Source organism: Gobio gobio, assembly GCF_949357685.1.
Source record: "Gobio gobio genome assembly, chromosome: 6".
NCBI classification, from domain to species: Eukaryota; Metazoa; Chordata; class Actinopteri; order Cypriniformes; family Gobionidae; genus Gobio; species Gobio gobio.
Window position 1 is genome coordinate 62285362 of NC_137102.1, and position 23390 is coordinate 62308751.

Consider the following 23390-nt stretch of genomic DNA (forward strand, 5'->3'; position numbering starts at 1 on the left):
TTACTTTACAGAGTACTTGATTTGAAAAGTAACTAAGTTACTTTTTAAAGGAGTAATCAGATTAAAGTAATTCATCCACGTCACTGTGAGTTACTATTTTAGTCATTTTCCTTAGTAAAAATATACATTTTTGCTTTCTTCTTGCGTCAGGGGGAGTATTTATGTTAAGTGAAATCAGGAAAGAAAATATTTTTTTATTTAAACTAGGGCTGTCAAAAGATTAATCGCGATTAATCGCATCCAAAATAAAAGTTTGTGTTTACATAATATATGTGTGTGTACTCTGTTAATTATTATTTATATATAAATACAGACACACATTCATGTATATATTTAAGAAATATTTGCATGTATATACTGTATATACATTTATATAATCTATAATATATATATAAATATAAATGTTTATATATAAAAATAATATTTTTTTCTTAAATATATACATGCTTGTGTGTGTATTTATATATAAATAATAATTAACAGAGTACACACACATATATTATGTAAACACAAACTTTTATTTTGGATGCGATTAATCGCGATTAATCTTTTGACAGCCCTAATTAAAACATGTTTTTTTTCAGGAAGTAATTTTTAATTTCAACTTAAAAATGTCAGGAGATAAATTTGACGTAACTGTTAAAAATGCACTTCCAGTGAAGTGAGTGTTGGCAAAAACGGTTGACATTTCTATGTTGAGGCGGCAGGGCTGTTGTCGGCTAATAAAGTAACTTGTAATCTAACTTAGTTACTTTTAAAATCAAGTAATCTGTAAAGTAACTAAGTTACTTTTAAAGGAGTAATCAGATTACTTTTTCAAAGTAACTGCGGCTACACTGTTTATGACCATATATTCTCAAGTCAGAAGTTAATGAACTCGGAACTAACGTGAATAAATAATGAACCATTATATTTGTAAGTAACACCAGGTTAATCAATGGTTAGTTTAACCCTAATGTTAACAAATGAGTGTTAGTAAAATACATGTACCTCGTTGGGCAGGTATGACAGGAAGGGCAGGTCCATCCGCTCACACTGCACCGTCAGGTCCTGATGAAGGCAGTCCGCGGAGCGCCTGGGGCTGAACACGGTGGGAATGTATTCCTGACACACACACACGCGCACACACACACACACACACACACACACACAGAGAGATCCGTCCAGTCACTAGGGCTGCTCTTTAACTCTTTCCCCACCAGAATATCAGAGGTGGACAAAGTACACAACTCCATTACTTGAGTAAAAGTAAAAGTACTACTGGTCAAATATTACTCCATCACATGTGAAAGTTGTAAAGATAGATGTTTACTTAAGTAAAAGTACAGAAGTACTTGCTTTTAAAAGTACTTAAAGGGTTAGTTTACCCAAAAATGTAAATTGTGTCATTAATGACTGAGCCTCATGTGGTTGGACACCCGTCAGACCTCCGTTCATCTTCAGACACAAATGAAGATATTTTAGTGTAAAGCTGATGCTGAGAAAGGCTTCAGATTGGCCTCCATTGGCATTCAGTACATTTACACTCACAAGACCCATAAAAGGCACTAAAAACGTTGTTTTTGCCTCGCATGCGTGAGAATATGAGCAGATCCGGCGTTCGGACACATGACCCAGAAGAGATTTGTTTACGAGCAGAGGAAGACGTGCGTATCTCAGCTGTTGAATTCTACACTGATCGTGCTTTAGGTCTCGCTGTAGAGCTCAAATGGGGCTAAAGTGAGCATTTCATGGATTCCCGAACGCCGGATCTGCTCATATTCTCACGCATGCGTCATGGAGACACACACGGAAGACAAGAACAAGTTGGATAAAGGTGTTATTTTGATTTTTTTTGCGCACAAAAACTATTGTCGTCGCTTCGTAAAATGATTGTAGAGTCACTGTGGTGAGATGGACTTTGTAACAACGTTTTAAGTGCCTTTTATGGGTCTTGTGAGTGTAAAGTTGAGCCAATGGAGGCCTATCTGAAGCCTTTCTCAGCATCAGCTTTACACTAAAATATCTTCATTTGTGTCTGAAGATGAACGGAGGACTGACGGGTGTCCAACCACATGAGGGTGAGGAATTAATGACACAATTTACATTTTTTGGGTGAACTAACCCTTTAAGTATCAATAGTAAAAGTAAACGCATTATTTTATTATTGTTGCATTGTTGTATGAATGCACTGCTCCATCATGGGGGTTTAAGCTAGTCATGCTAGCATATCTTCAACTCATTTAAATACTTGCTTAAAAGTTACAAAGCTTTTATCAAAGTCAAAATCATACTAGAAAAGAAAGGTTTCTACATTGTGTTTATTTGACAGGATTATGTAAAAAACATATTTCTGAAAGGACTTCAGTTAACATTATTAGCCCAACTACGCTTTAGCATGCTAACTAACATCATTGTGGAACGTTAGCTATGTGTGTTAGCGCTCTATCCTCAAGGCTATCGCAACTTGGCGGGTAAATCTATAAAACTCATTTGACCGACCATATTTCATACCAGTGTTCATTTTGACAGCAAATTGTGATTTAGTTTTAGTCAGTCTTTTGACTATAACATTTTAGGCATCTGTTTTTTAGTTTTAGTCTAGTTTTAATTGACTATAATAAGATGTGAGCATATTCAATAGACTAAACTTCAGTGCTTGTGTTCTGGCGTCTGAGAGGCAGCTTTCTGTGCACTTTCACACTCATCCACGTCTGCTCTTCTGAATTTTAACTTTTAAGTATGACCACTGCGTCTGGGAACTGATGCCTTCTATTTTGCCATCAATTGATTCGTGTTCAAAAAATACTTGCAATAGTGAAAGAAAAAAAAAAACGAATCGCGTTTTAAAGAAGAAAGCAAATCATCCACTGACTTTCAAACCGGCTACGACTTTCTACTTCGAGGGCCTTGATAGAAATGTAGTGGAGGAAAAAGTACAATATTTGTCTTTCAAATGTAGTGAAGTAAAAGTCATACGTTTCCAGAAAAAATACTACTCAAGGAAAGTACAGATACTCAAAAAGTGCACTTAAGTAAAGCACTCAAGTAAATGTGCTTAGTTACTGTCCACCTGTGCAGAATATTCTGAGGGCCTTGAAAGTTTTCAATGTTCAAAGCGCTGGCGTGGAAAGAGTTCATGTTTGATTAACCTATTTTAATAGAGCTAATCATTAATCCATGGAAGCTTGTTTTCACCACAGAATAAAAAATAAAAAGGTAACAGTGAGGAATCGATTATAGGACTTCCACAATTCCAGAAGCAGGTTAGGGGTTAGGGGTTAGGGGTTAGGGGTTAGGGTTAGTGTTAGGGGTTAGGGTTAGGGTTAGGGGTTAGGGTTAGTGTTAGGGGTTAGAGTTAGGGGTTAGGGTTAGGGTTAGAGTTAGGGGTTAGGGGTTAGAGTTAGGGGTTAGGGGTTAGAGTTAGGGGTTAGAGTTAGGGGTTAGGGTTAGGGTTAGAGTTAGGGGTTAGAGTTAGGGGTTAGGGTTAGGGTTAGAGTTAGGGGTTAGGGGTTAGAGTTAGGGGTTAGGGGTTAGAGTTAGGGGTTAGAGTTAGGGGTTAGAGTTAGGGGTTAGAGTTAGGGGTTAGGGGTTAGGGGTTAGAGTTAGGGGTTAGGGGTTAGGGGTTAGAGTTAGGGGTTAGAGTTAGGGGTTAGAGTTAGGGGTTAGGGGTTAGGGGTTAGAGTTAGGGGTTAGAGTTAGGGGTTAGGGTTAGGGTTAGAGTTAGGGGTTAGGGGTTAGAGTTAGGGGTTAGGGGTTAGAGTTAGGGGTTAGAGTTAGGGGTTAGAGTTAGGGGTTAGAGTTAGGGGTTAGGGGTTAGAGTTAGGGGTTAGGGGTTGTAGTTAGGGGTTAGGGGTTAGGGTTAGGGTTAGGGTTAGAGTTAGGGGTTAGGGGTTAGAGTTAGGGGTTAGGGGTTAGGGGTTAGAGTTAGGGGTTAGAGTTAGGGGTTAGGGTTAGGGGTTGTAGTTAGGGGTTAGGGGTTAGGGGTTAGAGTTAGGGGTTAGGGGTTAGGGTTAGGGTTAGAGTTAGGGGTTAGGGGTTAGAGTTAGGGGTTAGGGGTTAGGGGTTAGGGGTTAGAGTTAGGGGTTAGGGCAGCTCTATGGGTCAGAATGATCACGGATAACAGCTCGAGTGTGTCACGCGTGTTCACTCACAAACACATGGAGATGTCGGGCACACGCCAGCCCCACACAGCCGTTCTGATCCGGGCCACAGATCACCAGAACCGTGGGCTGACGTTTCCCCAGGGATGACAGCGGGAAGGCCTGGAGGATTACAAAGAAACATTGAATATCGAATTATGGATATTTGTGCTGGAAAGAGATCAGTGAGAGCTACAGTTTTCAGAAACTAAATGGCAAATGGAATCATTAAAGACCTTTACGATGGCGGTCGCACACGCGTGTCCGAGCATCTCCGTCAGCTGTTGCCGTCCGAAATGATAATCCCTTAGCAACTCCATCTCCATGGCAACTGCCTCCTCTTTACTGCAAAACATGATAAATAACTTGAGATGAACTCTAAAAATAAACTAGTTTTAAACACGACTGTTAAATCTGTAAGAGATGGTTATGAACGTATGACAATGTGGTTTGATCATCGTCATTCGGATGTTTTTGCTTCAGGCCGCCTGTGGGACGCCTCATCCGCTGCCCTTCTGTGGCCGGGATCGATAGCGAATCCCTGGGATGTTCGGCTCCTCAGTTCCTGAACTCATGCAGGGAATCGACCTGACAACAGATCCTTCCACACAGGAGCCGAAACATCAGATCAAATCATCACATTCACTTCAGCATCTTGAGATTCAGCCAAAGCGAGAACATTTATCTGATCTGGCTGCAGTTAAACATTTGTACCACTTTTCAAATAATCACACCTGATAAAACAGACCCTGTGCAATTAACCACTGAACTACTGAATAACTGAATCATTGAACCACTGTATCACTGAATCACTGAACCACTGAAACCACTGTAACACTGAAACACTGAATAACTGAATCATTGAACCACTATAACACTGATTAACTGAATCACTGAACCACTATAACACTGAATCACAGAATAACTGAATCACTGAACCACTATAACACTGAATCACTGAATAACTGAATAACTGAACCACTGAACCACTGAAACACTGAAACCACTGTAACACTGAACCACTGAAACCACTGTAACACTATAACACTGAAACCACTGTAACACTATAACACTGAAACCACTGTAACACTGAACCACTGAAACCACTGTAACACTATAACACTGAAACCACTGAAACCACTATAACACTATAACACTGAAACACTGAAATAAATGTAACACTGTAACACTGAAACCACTGAAACACTATAACACTGAAACCACTGTAACACTGAACCACTGAAACCACTATAACACTATAACACTGAAACACTGAAACAATGTAACACTGTAACACTGAAACCACTGAAACACTATAACACTGAAACCACTGTAACACTGAAACCACTGAAACACTATAACACTGAAACAACTGAAACACTGAAACAATGTAACACTATAACACTGAACCACTGAAACCACTGTAACACTATAACACTGAACCACTGAAACCACTGTAACACTGTAACACTGAAACACTGTAACACTGAAATCACTGACACACTATAACACTGAAGCCACTGAAACCACTGAAACACTAAAACACTGAAACCACTGAAACACTGAAACCACTGAAACACTTTAACACTGAAACAGTGAACCACTGAAACACTGAACCACTGAAACACTGAACCACTGTAACACTGAACCACTGAAACACTGAAACACTGAACCACTGAAACACTGAACCACTGTAACACTGAACCACTGTAACACTGAAACACTGAAACCACTGTAACACTGAAACCACTGAAACACTGAAACCACTGTAACACTGAAACCACTGTAACACTGAAACCACTGTAACACTGAAACCACTGTAACACTGAAACCACTGTAACACTGAAACACTGAAACCACTGAAAAACTGAAACCACTGTAACACTGAACCACTGAAACACTGAACCACTGTAACACTGAACCACTGAAACACTGAACCACTGTAACACTGAAACACTGAACCACTGAAACACTGAACCACTGTAACACTGAACCACTGTAACACTGAACCACTGAAACACTGAACCACTGAAACACTGAACCACTGAAACACTGAACCACTGAAACACTGAACCACTGAAACACTGAACCACTGAAACACTGAACCACTGTAACACTGAACCACTGAAACACTGAAACACTGAAACACTGAAACACTGTAACACTGTAACACTGTAACACTGAAACACTGAAACACTGAAACACTGAAACACTGAACCACTGAACCACTGAACCACTGAAACACTGAACCACTGAAACACTGAACCACTGTAACACTGAACCACTGAAACACTGAAACACTGAACCACTGAAACACTGAACCACTGAAACACTGAAACACCGAAACACTGAACCACTGAAACACTGAAACACTGAACCACTGAACCACTGAAACACTGAACCACTGAACCACTGAACCACTGAAACACTGAACCACTGAAACACTGAACCACTGTAACACTGAACCACTGAAACACTGAAACACTGAAACACTGAAACACTGTAACACTGTAACACTGAAACACTGAAACACTGAAACACTGAAACACTGAAACACTGTAACACTGAACCACTGAAACACTGAACCACTGTAACACTGAAACACTGAATCACTGAACCACTGAAACACTGTAACACTGAACCACTGAAACACTGAAACACTGTAACACTGAACCACTGAAACACTGAACCACTGAAACACTGAAACACTGTAACACTGAAACACTGAACCACTGAACCACTGAACCACTGAACCACTGAACCACTGAAACACTGAACCACTGAAACACTGAAACACTGTAACACTGAACCACTGAAACACTGAATCACTGAAACACTGAAACACTGAAACACTGAAACACTGTAACACTGAACCACTGAAACACTGAAACACTGAACCACTGAAACACTGTAACACTGAACCACTGAAAAACTGAAACACTGAAACACTGAACCACTGAAACACTGTAACACTGAACCACTGAAACACTGAAACACTGTAACACTGAACCACTGAAACACTGAAACACTGAAACACTGAACCACTGAAACACTGAAACACTGAAACACTGTAACACTGAAACACTGAAACACTGAAACACTGAACCACTGAAACACTGTAACACTGAAACACTGAACCACTGAAACACTGAAACACTGAAACACTGAACCACTGAAACACTGAAACACTGAACCACTGAAACACTGAAACACTGAAACACTGAAACACTGAAACACTGAACCACTGAAACACTGAAACACTGAACCACTGAAACACTGAAACACTGAAACACTGAACCACTGAAACACTGAAACACTGAACCACTGAAACACTGAACCACTGAAACACTGAAACACTGTAACACTGAACCACTGAAACACTGAAACACTGAAACACTGAACCACTGAAACACTGAAACACTGAAACACTGTAACACTGAAACACTGAAACACTGAAACACTGAACCACTGAAACACTGTAACACTGTAACACTGAACCACTGAAACACTGAAACACTGTAACACTGAACCACTGAAACACTGAAACACTGAAACACTGAACCACTGAAACACTGAAACACTGAAACACTGTAACACTGAAACACTGAAACACTGAAACACTGAACCACTGAAACACTGTAACACTGAAACACTGAACCACTGAAACACTGAACCACTGAAACACTGAAACACTGAAACACTGAAACACTGAACCACTGAAACACTGAAACACTGAAACACTGAAACACTGAACCACTGAAACACTGAACCACTGAAACACTGTAACACTGAAACACTGTAACACTGAAAAAGTGAACCACTGAAAAACTGAAACACTGAAACACTGAAACACTGAAACACTGAAACACTGAACCACTGAACCACTGAAGCACTGAACCACTGAAACACTGAAACACTGAAACACTGAAACACTGAACCACTGAAACACTGTAACACTGTAACACTGAACCACTGAAACACTGTAACACTGAAACACTGAAACACTGTAACACTGTAACACTGAAACAGTGAACCACTGAAACACTGTAACACTGTAACACTGTAACACTGAAACACTGAAACACTGAACCACTGAACCACTGAAACACTGTAACACTGAAACACTGAAACACTGAAACACTGAAACACTGAAACACTGAACCACTGAAACACTGAACCACTGAAACACTGAAACACTGAACCACTGAACCACTGAAACACTGAAACAGTGAACCACTGAAACACTGAACCACTGAAACACTGAAACACTGTAACACTTAAACAGTGAAACACTGAACCACTGAACCACTGAAACACTGAACCACTGAAACACTGAAACACTGAACCACTGAACCACTGAAACACTGAAACAGTGAACCACTGAAACACTGAACCACTGAAACACTGAAACACTGTAACACTTAAACAGTGAAACACTGAACCACTGAAACACTGAAACACTGTAACACTGAAACACTGAACCACTGAAACACTGAACCACTGAAACACTGAAACAGTGAACCACTGAAACACTGAAACACTGAAACACTGAAACACTGAACCACTGAAACACTGAAACACTGAAACACTGAAACACTGTAACACTGAAACACTGAAACACTGTAACACTTAAACAGTGAAACACTGAAACACTGAAACACTGAAACACTGAACCACTGAAACACTGAAACAGTGAACCACTGAAACACTGAACCACTGAAACACTGAAACACTGAACCACTGAAACACTGAAACACTGAAACACTGAAACACTGTAACACTTAAACAGTGAAACACTGTAACACTGAAACACTGAACCACTGAAACACTGAACCACTGAAACACTGAACCACTGAAACACTGAAACACTGTAACACTGAAACACTGAACCACTGAAACACTGAACCACTGAAACACTGAAACACTGAACCACTGAAACACTGAAACACTGAAACACTGAACCACTGAAACACTGAAACACTGAACCACTGTAACACTGAAACACTGAAACACTGAACCACTGAAACACTGAACCACTGTAACACTGAAACACTGAACCACTGAAACACTGAAACAGTGAACCACTGAAACACTGAACCACTGAAACACTGAAACACTGAACCACTGAAACACTGAACCACTGAAACACTGAAACACTGAAACACTGAAACACTGTAACACTGAAACACTGAAACACTGAACCACTGAAACACTGAACCACTGAAACACTGAAACACTGAAACACTGAAACACTGAAACACTGAAACACTGTAACACTTAAACAGTGAAACACTGTAACACTGAAACACTGAACCACTGAAACACTGAACCACTGAAACACTGAACCACTGAAACACTGAAACACTGTAACACTGAAACACTGAACCACTGAAACACTGAACCACTGAAACACTGAAACACTGAACCACTGAAACACTGAAACACTGAAACACTGAACCACTGAAACACTGAAACACTGAACCACTGTAACACTGAAACACTGAAACACTGAACCACTGAAACACTGAAACACTGAACCACTGAAACACTGAACCACTGAAACACTGAACCACTGAACCACTGTAACACTGAAACACTGAAACACTGAAACAGTGAACCACTGAAACACTGAACCACTGAAACACTGAAACACTGTAACACTGAAACAGTGAACCACTGAACCACTGAACCACTGAACCACTGAAACACTGAACCACTGAACCACTGAAACACTGAACCACTGAAACACTGAAACACTGTAACACTGAAACACTGAAAAACTGAACCACTGAAACACTGAACCACTGAAACACTGAACCACTGAAACACTGAAACACTGAAACACTGTAACACTGAAACACTGAAACACTGAAACACTGAACCACTGAAACACTGAAACAGTGAACCACTGAACCACTGAAACACTGAACCACTGAAACACTGAACCACTGAAACACTGAAACACTGAACCACTGAAACACTGAAACACTGTAACACTGTAACACTGAAACACTGAAACACTGAACCACTGAAACACTGAAACAGTGAACCACTGAACCACTGAAACACTGAACCACTGAACCACTGAACCACTGAAACACTGAACCACTGAAACACTGAAACACTGAACCACTGAAACACTGTAACACTGAAACACTGAAACACTGAAACACTGAACCACTGTAACACTGAAACAGTGAACCACTGAACCACTGAAACACTGAACCACTGAAACACTGAACCACTGAACCACTGAACCACTGAAACACTGAACCACTGAAACACTGAAACACTGAACCACTGAAACACTGAAACACTGTAACACTGAAACACTGAAACACTGAAACACTGAAACACTGAACCACTGAAACACTGAAACACTGAAACACTGTAACACTGAAACACTGAACCACTGAAACACTGAAACACTGTAACACTGAAACAGTGAACCACTGAAACACTGAACCACTGAAACACTGAAACACTGAAACACTGAACCACTGAACCACTGAAACACTGAACCACTGAAACAGTGAACCACTGAAACACTGAAACACTGAACCACTGAAACCACTGAAACACTGTAACACTGAAACACTGAACCACTGAAACACTGAAACACTGTAACACTGTAACACTTAAACAGTGAACCACTGAAACACTGAACCACTGAACCACTGAAACACTGAACCACTGAAACACTGAAACACTGTAACACTGAAACACTGAAACACTGAAACACTGAAACACTGAACCACTGAACCACTGAACCACTGAAACACTGAAACAGTGAACCACTGAAACACTGAACCACTGAAACACTGAAACACTGTAACACTGAAACACTGAACCACTGAAACACTGAACCACTGAACCACTGAACCACTGAAACACTGAAACAGTGAACCACTGAAACACTGAACCACTGTAACACTGAACCACTGAAACCCTGAACCACTGAAACACTGTAACACTGTAACACTGAAACACTGAAACACTGAAACACTGTAACACTGAAACACTGAACCACTGAAACACTGAAACACTGAACCACTGAACCACTGAACCACTGAAACACTGAAACACTGAAACACTGAAACACTGAAACACTGAAACACTGAACCACTGTAACACTGAACCACTGAAACCCTGAACCAATGAAACACTGAAACACTGAAACACTGAAACACTGAAACAGTGAACCACTGAAACACTGAAACACTGAAACACTGTAACACTTAAACAGTGAACCACTGAAACACTGAAACACTGAACCACTGAAACACTGAACCACTGAAACACTGAAACACTGAAACACTGAAACACTGAACCACTGAACCACTGAAACACTGAACCACTGAAACACTGAAACACTGAACCACTGAAACACTGAAACACTGAACCACTGAACCACTGAAACACTGAACCACTGAAACACTGAAACACTGAAACACTGTAACACTGAAACACTGAAACACTGAAACACTGAAACAGTGAACCACTGAAACACTGAAACACTGAAACAGTGAAACACTGAAACACTGAAACACTGAAACACTGAAACACTGAAACACTGAAACACTGAAACACTGAAACACTGAAACACTGAAACAGTGAACCACTGAACCACTGAAACACTGAACCACTGAAACCCTGAACCAATGAAACACTGAAACACTGAACCACTGAAACACTGAAACACTGTAACACTGAACCACTGAACCACTGAAACACTGAAACACTTAAACAGTGAACCACTGAACCACTGAAACACTGAAACACTGAAACACTGTAACACTGAACCACTGAACCACTGAACCACTGAAACACTGAACCACTGAAACACTGAAACACTGTAACACTGAACCACTGAACCACTGAAACACTGAAACACTTAAACAGTGAACCACTGAACCACTGAACCACTGAAACACTGAAACACTGAAACACTGAACCACTGAATCACTGAAACACTGAATCACTGAAACACTGAAACACTGTAACACTTAAACAGTGAACCACTGAACCACTGAACCACTGAAACACTGAAACACTGAAACACTGAAACACTGAACCACTGAATCACTGAAGCTCTGAACCTCTGAACCACTGAAACACTGAAACACTGAACCACTGAACCACTGAAACACTGAACCACTGAACCACTGAAACACTGAAACACTGAAACACTGAAACACTGAACCACTGTAACACTGAACCACTGAAACCCTGAACCAATGAAACACTGAAACACTGAAACAGTGAACCACTGAAACACTGAACCACTGAAACCCTGAACCACTGAAACCCTGAACCAATGAAACACTGAAACACTGAAACAGTGAACCACTGAAACACTGAACCACTGAAACACTGAAACACTGAAACACTGAAACACTGAAACACTGAACCACTGTAACACTGAACCACTGAAACCCTGAACCAATGAAACACTGAAACACTGAAACACTGAAACACTGAAACACTGAAACACTGAAACACTGAAACACTGTAACACTGAACCACTGAAACCCTGAACCAATGAAACACTGAAACACTGAAACACTGAAACACTGAAACAGTGAAACACTGAACCACTGAAACCCTGAACCACTGAAACACTGAACCACTGAACCACTGAAACACTGAAACACTGAAACACTGAAACACTGAAACACTGAAACACTGAAACACTGTAACACTGAACCACTGAACCACTGAACCACTGAAACCCTGAACCAATGAAACACTGAAACACTGAAACACTGAAACAGTGAACCACTGAAACACTGAACCACTGAAACACTGAAACACTGAAACCCTGAACCAATGAAACACTGAAACACTGAAACACTGAAACACTGAAACACTGAACCACTGTAACACTGAACCACTGAAACCCTGAACCAATGAAACACTGAAACACTGAAACACTGAACCACTGAACCACTGAAACACTGAACCACTGAAACACTGTAACACTGAACCACTGAAACCCTGAACCAATGAAACACTGAAACACTGAAACACTGAAACACTGAACCACTGTAACACTGAACCACTGAAACACTGTAATACTGAACCACTGAAACACTGAAACACTGAACCACTGAAACACTGAAACACTGAAACACTGACACACTGAATCACTGAAACAGTGAACCACTGTAACACTGAACCACTGAACCACTGTAACACTGAACCACTGAAACACTGAAACACTGAACCACTGTAACACTGAACCACTGAAACCCTGAACCAATGAAACACTGAAACACTGAAACACTGAACCACTGAAACACTGAAACACTGAAACACTGAAACCCTGAACCAATGAAACACTGAAACACTGAAACACTGAAACACTGAAACACTGTAACACTGTAACACTGAACCACTGAAACCCTGAACCAATGAAACACTGAAACACTGAAACAGTGAACCACTGAAACACTGAACCACTGAAACCCTGAACCAATGAAACACTGAAACACTGAAACACTGAAACACTGAAACACTGAAACACTGAAACACTGAACCACTGTAACACTGTAACACTGAACCACTGAAACCCTGAACCAATGAAACACTGAAACACTGAAACACTGAAACACTGAACCACTGAACCACTGAACCACTGAAACCCTGAACCACTGAAACACTGAACCACTGAAACACTGAAACACTGAAACACTGAAACCCTGAAACCCTGAAACCCTGAACCAATGAAACACTGAAACACTGAACCACTGAACCACTGAAACACTGAAACACTGAACCACTGAACCAATGAAACACTGAAACACTGAAACACTGAACCACTGAAACACTGAAACACTGAACCACTGAACCACTGAACCACTGAAACCCTGAACCACTGAAACACTGAACCACTGAAACACTGAAACACTGAAACACTGAAACACTGAAACCCTGAAACCCTGAACCAATGAAACACTGAAACACTGAACCACTGAACCACTGAAACACTGAAACACTGAACCAATGAAACACTGAAACACTGAAACACTGAAACACTGAACCACTGAACCACTGAACCACTGAAACCCTGAACCACTGAAACACTGAACCACTGAAACACTGAAACACTGAAACACTGAAACACTGAAACCCTGAAACCCTGAACCAATGAAACACTGAAACACTGAACCACTGAACCACTGAAACACTGAACCACTGAACCAATGAACCACTGAATCACCGAAACACTGAACCACTGAAACACTGAAACAGTGAACCACTGAATCACTGAAACACTGAAACACTGAACCACTGAACCACTGAACCACTGAATCAATGAAACACTGAAACACTGAATCACTGAAACACTGAAACACTGAAACACTGAACCACTGAAACACTGAAACACTGAACCACTGAACCACTGAAACACTAAACCACTGAACCACTGAAACACTGAACCATTGTAACACTGAAACACTGAAACACGGAAACACGGAAACACTGAAACACTGAAACACTGAACCACTGAATCACTGAAACACTGAACCACTGAACCACTGAAACACTGAACCACTGAACCACTGAGACACTGAACCACTGAACCACTGAATTACTGAAACACTGAACCACTGAAACACTGAACCATTGTAACACTGAAACACTGAAACACGGAAACACGGAAACACTGAAACACTGAAACACTGAACCACTGAATCACTGAAACACTGAACCACTGAACCACTGAAACACTGAACCACTGAACCACTGAAACACTGAACCACTGAACCACTGAGACACTGAACCACTGAACCACTGAAACACTGAAACACTGAAACACTGAAACACTGAAACACTGAATCACTGAATCACTGAATTACTGAAACACTGAAACACTGAACCATTGTAACACTGAAACACTGAAACACTGAAACAGTGAAACAGTGAAACACTGAACCACTGAAACACTGAACCACTGAATCACTGAAACACCGAAACACTGAAACACTGAAACACTGAAACAGTGAAACACTGAACCACTGAAACACTGAAACACTGAACCACTGAACCACTGAAACACTGAACCACTGAAACACTGAAACACTGAACCACTGAACCACTGAAACACTGAACCACTGAAACACTGAAACACTGAAACACTGAACCACTGAACCACAGAAACACTGAACCACTGAAACACTGAAACACTGAAACACTGAACCATTGTAACACTGAACCACTGAAACACTGAAACACTGAAACACTGAAACACTGAAACCACTGAACCCCTGAACCATTGTAACACTGAACCTCTGAAACCATTGTAACACTAAATCACTGAACCATTGTAACACTAAACCACTGAACCACTGTAACAATGAACCACTGAAACCACTGAAACACTGAAACACTGAAACCACTGAATCACTGAACCACTGTAACACTGAAACACTAAAGCACTGAACCACTAAAGCACTGAACCACAGAACCACTGGACCACTGTAACACTAAAGCACTAAAGCACTGAAGCACTGAAGCACTGAAACACTGAACCACAGAACCACTGAACCACAGAACCACTGAACCACTGAACCACTGAACCATTGTAACACTGAACCACTGAAACACTGAAACCACTGAAACACCGAACCACTGAAACCACTGAAACACTGAACCACTGAAACCACTGAAACAATGAAACACTGAAACACCGAACCACTGAAACACTGTAACACTGAAACACTGAAACCTTAGTATCATTATAAATCAATCTCAAATCTACCCTTTCTGTCAAAAATACTTGAAAAGGCAGTGTCTTCACAATTATTTCCTTTTTAGAAAGAAATGTTATCTGTGAGGATTTCCAGTCAGGATTTAGAGCGTATCATAGCACTGAGACTGCTCTCATCAGAGTTACACATGATTTACTCTTATCATCCGATCGTGGCTGTATCTCTCTATCAGTGTTACTCGATCTTAGTGCTGCATTTGATACTATCGACCACAACATTCTTTTGAATAGACTCAAAATTATGTAGGTATTAGTGGAATTGCTTTATCATGGTTTAAATCACACCTATGTGAGCGTTATCAGTTTGTAGCAGTAAATGAAGAGATGTCCCAGCGAGCACAAGTTCAGTATGGAGTACCACAAGGCTCAGTGCTAGGACCGCTACTCTTCACCCTGTACATGCTACCACTGGGAGATATCATTAGGAAGCATGGCGTTTGTTTTCATTGTTATGCTGACGATACTCAGCTCTATATTTCTTCACGCCCTGAAGAAACTTACCAATTCACAAGATTAATCGGAATGCATAGCTGATATAAAACATTGGATGACCGGTAATTTCCTGCAACTCAATTCAGAAAAAAAAATATTTTTAATTATTCGACAAAAAAGCTCCACAAGTAGTAGCCTAGAATACTGTCTAACACTTGATGGCTGTTCTGTCAAGTCCTCTGGTCAGTGAGGAACCTGGCTGTGCTCTTTGATACCAATCTCTCATTTGAAAGCCACGTTTCTAGCATCTGTAAAACTGCATTCTACCATCTTAAAAATATATATAAATTACGGCACATGCTCTCAATGCAAAATGCTGAAAAGTTAGTTCATGCGTTCATGACCTCAAGGCTGGATTATTGTAATGTTGATGAGCTGTAGATTATTGTAATGTTGATGAGCTGTAGATTATTGTAATGTTGATGAGCTGTAGATTATTGTAATGTTGATGAGCTGTAGATTATTGTAATGATGATGAGCTGTAGATTATTGTAATGTTGATGAGCTGTAGATTATTGTAATGTTGATGAGCTGTAGATTATTGTAATGTTGATGAGCTGTAGATTATTGTAATGTTGATGAGCTGTAGATTATTGTAATGATGATGAGCTGTAGATTATTGTAATGATGATGAGCTGTAGATTATTGTAATGTTGATGAGCTGTAGATTATTGTAATGTTGATGAGCTGTAGATTATTGTAATGATGATGAGCTGTAGATTATTGTAATGATGATGAGCTGTAGATTATTGTAATGATGATGAGCTGTAGATTATTGTAATGATGATGAGCTGTAGATTATTGTAATGATGATGAGCTGTAGATTATTGTAATGATGATGAGCTGTAGATTATTGTAATGATGATGAGCTGTAGATTATTGTAATGTTGATGAGCTGTAGATTATTGTAATGTTGATGAGCTGTAGATTATTGTAATGTTCATGAGCTGTAGATTATTGTAATGTTGATGAGCTGTAGATTATTGTAATGTTGATGAGCTGTAGATTATTGTAATGTTCATGAGCTGTAGATTATTGTAATGTTGATGAGCTGTAGATTATTGTAATGTTGATGAGCTGTAGATTATTGTAATGTTGATGAGCTGTAGATTATTGTAATGTTGATGAGCTGTAGATTATTGTAATGTTGATGAGCTGTAGATTATTGTAATGTTGATGAGCTGTAGATTATTGTAATGTTGATGAGCTGTAGATTATTGTAATGTTGATGAGCTGTAGATTATTGTAATGTTGATGAGCTGTAGATTATTGTAATGATGATGAGCTGTAGATTATTGTAATGATGATGAGCTGTAGATTATTGTAATGATGATGAGCTGTAGATTATTGTAATGATGATGAGCTGTAGATTATTGTAATGATGATGAGCTGTAGATTATTGTAATGTTGATGAGCTGTAGATTATTGTAATGTTGATGAGCTGTAGATTATTGTAATGATGATGAGCTGTAGATTATTGTAATGATGATGAGCTGTAGATTATTGTAATGATGATGAGCTGTAGATTATTGTAATGATGATGAGCTGTAGATTATTGTAATGATGATGAGCTGTAGATTATTGTAATGATGATGAGCTGTAGATTATTGTAATGATGATGAGCTGTAGATTATTGTAATGTTGATGAGCTGTAGATTATTGTAATGTTGATGAGCTGTAGATTATTGTAATGTTCATGAGCTGTAGATTATTGTAATGTTGATGAGCTGTAGATTATTGTAATGTTGATGAGCTGTAGATTATTGTAATGTTGATGAGCTGTAGATTATTGTAATGTTGATGAGCTGTAGATTATTGTAATGTTGATGAGCTGTAGATTATTGTAATGTTGATGAGCTGTAGATTATTGTAATGTTGATGAGCTGTAGATTATTGTAATGTTGATGAGCTGTAGATTATTGTAATGTTGATGAGCTGTAGATTATTGTAATGTTGATGAGCTGTAGATTATTGTAATGTTGATGAGCTGTAGATTATTGTAATGTTCATGAGCTGTAGATTATTGTAATGTTGATGAGCTGTAGATTATTGTAATGCTCTACTGGGTGGTTGCCCTGCTCGCTTAATAAATAAACTCCAGCTGGTCCAAAACGCAGCAGCTCCAGTTCTTACTAGAACCAGGAAGTGTGACCATATTAGCCCAGTTCTGTCAACACTGCACTGGCTGCCTATTAAACATTGCATACATTTTAAAATCTTGCTTATTACTTACAAAGCACTAAATGGTTTATCTCCAGTACTTGAGCGAGCTCTTAACACATTATCCTCCATCACGTCTACTGCGCTCTCTAAACTCTGGCCAGTTGATCATACCGAGAATATCCAGATCAACTGCAGGCGGTCGATCCTTTTCCTATTTAGCTCCGAAACTCTGGAACTCTTCCTAACATTGTTCGGGAAGCAGACACACTCTGTCAGTTTAAATCTAGACTAAAAACACATCTCTTTACTGTGGCATACACATAAAACACTTTCTCAATGAAATGATTGTTAGGCTGCATTAACTAGGTCAGCCGGAACCGGGAACACTTCCCATAACACCTGATGTACTCGTGACATCATCAGAAGAACGGCATCTACGCTAATGTTAGTCTCTCTGTTTTATCCAGAGGTTTACTGCAGTCAACACATGACCAACACATGACCAACACATGACCAACACATGACCAACTCATGACCAACGCATGACCAACACATGACCAACTCATGACCAACACATGACCAACACATGACCAACACATGACCAACTCATGACCAACTCATGACCAACACATGACCAACACATGACCAACTCATGACCAACTCATGACCAATGCATGACCAACACATGACCAACTCATGACCAACACATGACCAACACATGACCAACACATGACCAACACATGACCAACTCATGACCAACTCATGACCAACGCATGACCAACACATGACCAACTCATGACCAACACATGACCAACACATGACCAACTCATGACCAACACATGACCAACTCATGACCAACTCATGACCAACACATGACCAACACATGACCAACACATGATCAACACATGACCAACACATGACCAACACATGACCAACACATGATCAACACATGACCAACTCATGACCAACACATGACCAACACATGACCAACACATGACCAACTCATGACCAACTCATGACCAACACATGACCAACTCATGACCAACACATGACCAACACATGACCAACACATGACCAACTCATGACCAACACATGACCAACACATGACCAACACATGACCAACACATGACCAACTCATGACCAACTCATGACCAACACATGACCAACACATGACCAACACATGACCAACACATGACCAACACATGACCAACACATGACCAACTCATGACCAACACATGACCAACACATGACCAACACATGACCAACTCATGACCAACACATGACCAACACATGACCAACACATGACCAACTCATGACCAACACATGACCAACACATGACCAACACATGACCAACATGACCAACGTGATTAGACTCCTCCTGAAACTGCCTCATCGTCACATCATCCTCAATAAACCCGTCTCCGGCGTGATGACTCCGATTGTTCAAATATTCCGATCTATTATGACCTCTGAACTGTAAAGTTGCCAGAATAATAATCATACGCTGTTTGGTGATTGGCCAGAGGAAAACTGGCACGGCCGAATCAAATTCTGTTGCATTATTTTCCTGTTTAACACTGTGAAGCTGCTTTAAAACAATCTGCATGGTATAAAGCGCTATGTAAATAAAGTTGACACTGCACTAATGCTGTGATAATGTTTGGTTCTCAGTCAGACCTCAGCCTGTGCAGATGGAAGTAACGGATCAGGATGAGGAGCGGATTAAAGCTCCGGTCTCCCGCTCGGATCCGGCATCTGGAGCCACAGGAGACACATCAGATCCATCATGAGTGTGTGTCAGCACCAAACACTCCAGACTGAGCACATTACTGTTCTCATAACCTCACATTACTGTCACAACAGATTCATAACCTCACCCTAACCCTGCCTTCAGAGCCCTCGGAAAACAGCAGAAACATCCGGCGGGAATGTGCGGAAAACATATTTGAGTTCCTGGAGAACTCTTAAAAATAAAAGAACTATTGAATAAAGTTATGTTTCTGACTCATTGGCTGATATTTGCTCGTTTACAGGGTTATTATAGTTATTATTATAGTTAACTAAACCCCAAACCATAATAAACATTACTTGAAATAAAATGAACGTAAAATGACATGAAATGAAATATAGTACATTTGCTGATTTCTTATTTTAACTTGATGTACTACTAAACCTGAAATCAAAATTCATAAACTAATTAATAAAAGCATACCATAAATTTACTAAAACTTCAACTAAACTAGCATTTGAAAATATTAACTAAATTATAAAAAACTACACTGTAAACAAAATTGCTACATTAAATTCTTAAGTACAATCAACTCGGATGTTTATGTCATTTCAATTTAAATCATATTAAACTGACTATGAGTTGAATCTTCTATAGCTTATAACAAAGGCTTATTTTGATGAGTTAAACATTACTTGAAATAAAATGAGCGTTAAATGAAATAAAGTACATTTGCTGATTTCTTATTTTAACTTGATGTACTACTAAACCTGAAATCAAAATACATAAACTAATTAATAAAAGCATACCATAAATTCACTAAAACTTCAACTAAACTAGCATTTGAAAATATGAACTAAATCATAAAAAACTACACTGTCAACAAAATTGCTTAAGTACAATCAACTCGGATGTTTATGTCATTTCAACTTAAATCACATTAAACTGACTAAGAGTTGAATCTTCTATAACTTATAAAAAAAGCTTATTTTGCAATGTAAAAACATGTTGTCATAACTATTTTTACAGTGTAATATAAACATATGAAATAAAAACTAATTCAAATTATTAATAGAAATTCAAAAAGTATCTCAATGAGGATAAAATCGCATTTCTCTTCTCCAGTAAATGTGTCTGATTTATGAGTGTTTAGATGTTTGATCTGGAGAACGAGACAGAAACACTGAGGAAGAGCAGAGTTTCATTGCAGGTGTGTGTGTGTGTGTGTGTGTGTGTGTGTTACCTGAGATATCTGAGCGCCTGCACACACTCCTGAGTCCTGCTGTTCATCTTCACTGAGGATTGAAAGAGCTTCAGGTGCTTCTCGTCTCTTTCTGCTGATGATGTGAGATGATGAAGCTGTAATGTGAGAGTCTGTCTCGCTGAGAGCCAATCAGAGAGCCGCAGGAGCCGGAGGAGCCCTCTGATTGGCTGACGGGAGTCTTCACGCTGAGCTGAGAGAATGGCACATCTTCATCACATACTGAAGCAGAGCTGTGTGTGTATTATCATATCTGTGTGAGCGCTCTCACACACACAACCCTTCATGCAAACCAGTGTTATTACAGATGAAAGAGGAACTCTTCCTCATCCTGTGGAAATGCAAATCCCCAACAATGCTGTTGTTGTGAAGCAGAAGAGTGTGTGTGTGTGTGTGTGTGTGTGTGTGATTCAAGAGTCTTTACTGTACAGGAACATCTGATCGACTGAAGTGTGTTATAAACTGATGCTGAACATGAAGACAGTCAGTGGTGTGTGTGTGTGTGAGAGAGAGAGAGCGAGAGAGAGTCAGTGGTGTGTGTGTGTGTGTGTGTGTGTGTGTGTGTGTGTGAGAGTGAGTCCAAGTTCTCAACTCTTGATCAGTGTGATGAGGCAGAATGCAGGAACAGCTTAACACTGCTGCTTTAAACGTGATTGAACTATATTTTAGTTTGATAATGTTTTTATTTAACATTTAGTATTTTTAGGGAGTGTGTGTGTGTGTGTGAGAGTATGTCTGTGTGAGAGTATGTGTGAGTGTGTTAGAGTGTGTGTGAGTGTGTTAGAGTGTGTGAGTGAGTGAGAGAGTGTGTGTGTGTGTGTGTGTGTTACATGTTCAGTCGATAGGCGTGTGTTTCTCTACACAGTGACATCATCTACTGGTCTGACGCGAGTGATGCAGTGAATGTAACGGTTGTCACGGATACGTGTGAGTGTGTGTGAGTGAGAGTGTGTGTGAGTGTGTGTGAGTGTGTGTGTGAGAGAGTGTGTGAGTGAGTGTGTGAGAGAGTGTGTGAGTGAGTGTGTGAGAGAGTGTGTGAGTGAGTGTGTGAGTGTGTGTGAGTTTGTGAGTGTGTGTGTGAGCGCGTGAGAATGAGTGTGAGTGTGTGAGAGTGTGTGTGAGAGTATGAGTGAGTGTGTGAGTCAGTGTGTGAGTGATTGTGAGTGAGAGTGTGTGTGAGAGTATGAGTGAGTGTGTGAGTCAGTGTGTGTGTGTGAGAGTCAGTGTGTGTGAGTCAGTGTGTGAGTGAGTGTGTGAGTGAGTGTGTGTGTGAGAGTGAGCGTGTGAGAGCATGTGAGTGTGTGTGAGTGAGTGAGAGTCAGTGTGTGTGTGAGTGTGTGTGTGTGTGAGTGAGTGTGAGTCAGTGTGTGTGAGTGAGTGTGAGTCAGTGTGTGTGAGTGAGTGTGTGAGTGAGTGTGTGAGTGAGTTTGTGAGTGTGTGTGTGTGTGTGAGCGCGTGAGAATGAGTGTGAGAGAGTGTGTGTGAGAGTATGAGTGTGTGTGTGTGTGTGTGAGCGCGTGAGAATGAGTGTGAGTGTGTAAGAGTGTGTGTGAGAGTATGAGTGAGTGTGTGAGTCAGTGTGTGAGTGATTGTGAGTGAGAGTGTGTGTGAGAGTATGAGTGAGTGTGTGAGTCAGTGTGTGTGAGTGTGTGTGAGTGAGAGTCAGTGTGTGTGAGTCAGTGTGTGAGTGTGTGTGAGAGTGAGCGTGTGAGAGCATGTGAGTGTGTGTGAGTGAGTGTGTGTGAATGAGAGTGAGTCAGTGTGTGTGAGTGAGTGAGTGTGTGAGTGAGTGAGTGTGTGAGAGTGAGCGTGTGAGAGCATGTGTGTGAGTGAGAGTGTGTGTGAGTATGT

At 40.2% G+C, this 23390-nt stretch overlaps 1 protein-coding gene across 1 annotated transcript in view; it reads right to left on the reverse strand.

Moving 5' to 3' along the window:
* The window catches only part of LOC307128128 (yjeF N-terminal domain-containing 3-like), a 24000-nt gene extending 2188 nt beyond the window's left edge, over positions 1-21812 (reverse strand). The window contains exons 1-4 of the mRNA XM_079819736.1: positions 21522-21812; positions 4358-4466; positions 4134-4244; positions 991-1104 (exon numbers count right to left, since the gene is read on the reverse strand). Coding sequence (XP_079675862.1) covers positions 991-1104; positions 4134-4244; positions 4358-4466; positions 21522-21568 — 381 coding nt within the window. The 5' untranslated portion in view covers positions 21569-21812. The remainder of the gene's footprint in view (positions 1-990; positions 1105-4133; positions 4245-4357; positions 4467-21521) is intronic.
* Positions 21813-23390: the final 1578 nt, after the last annotated feature.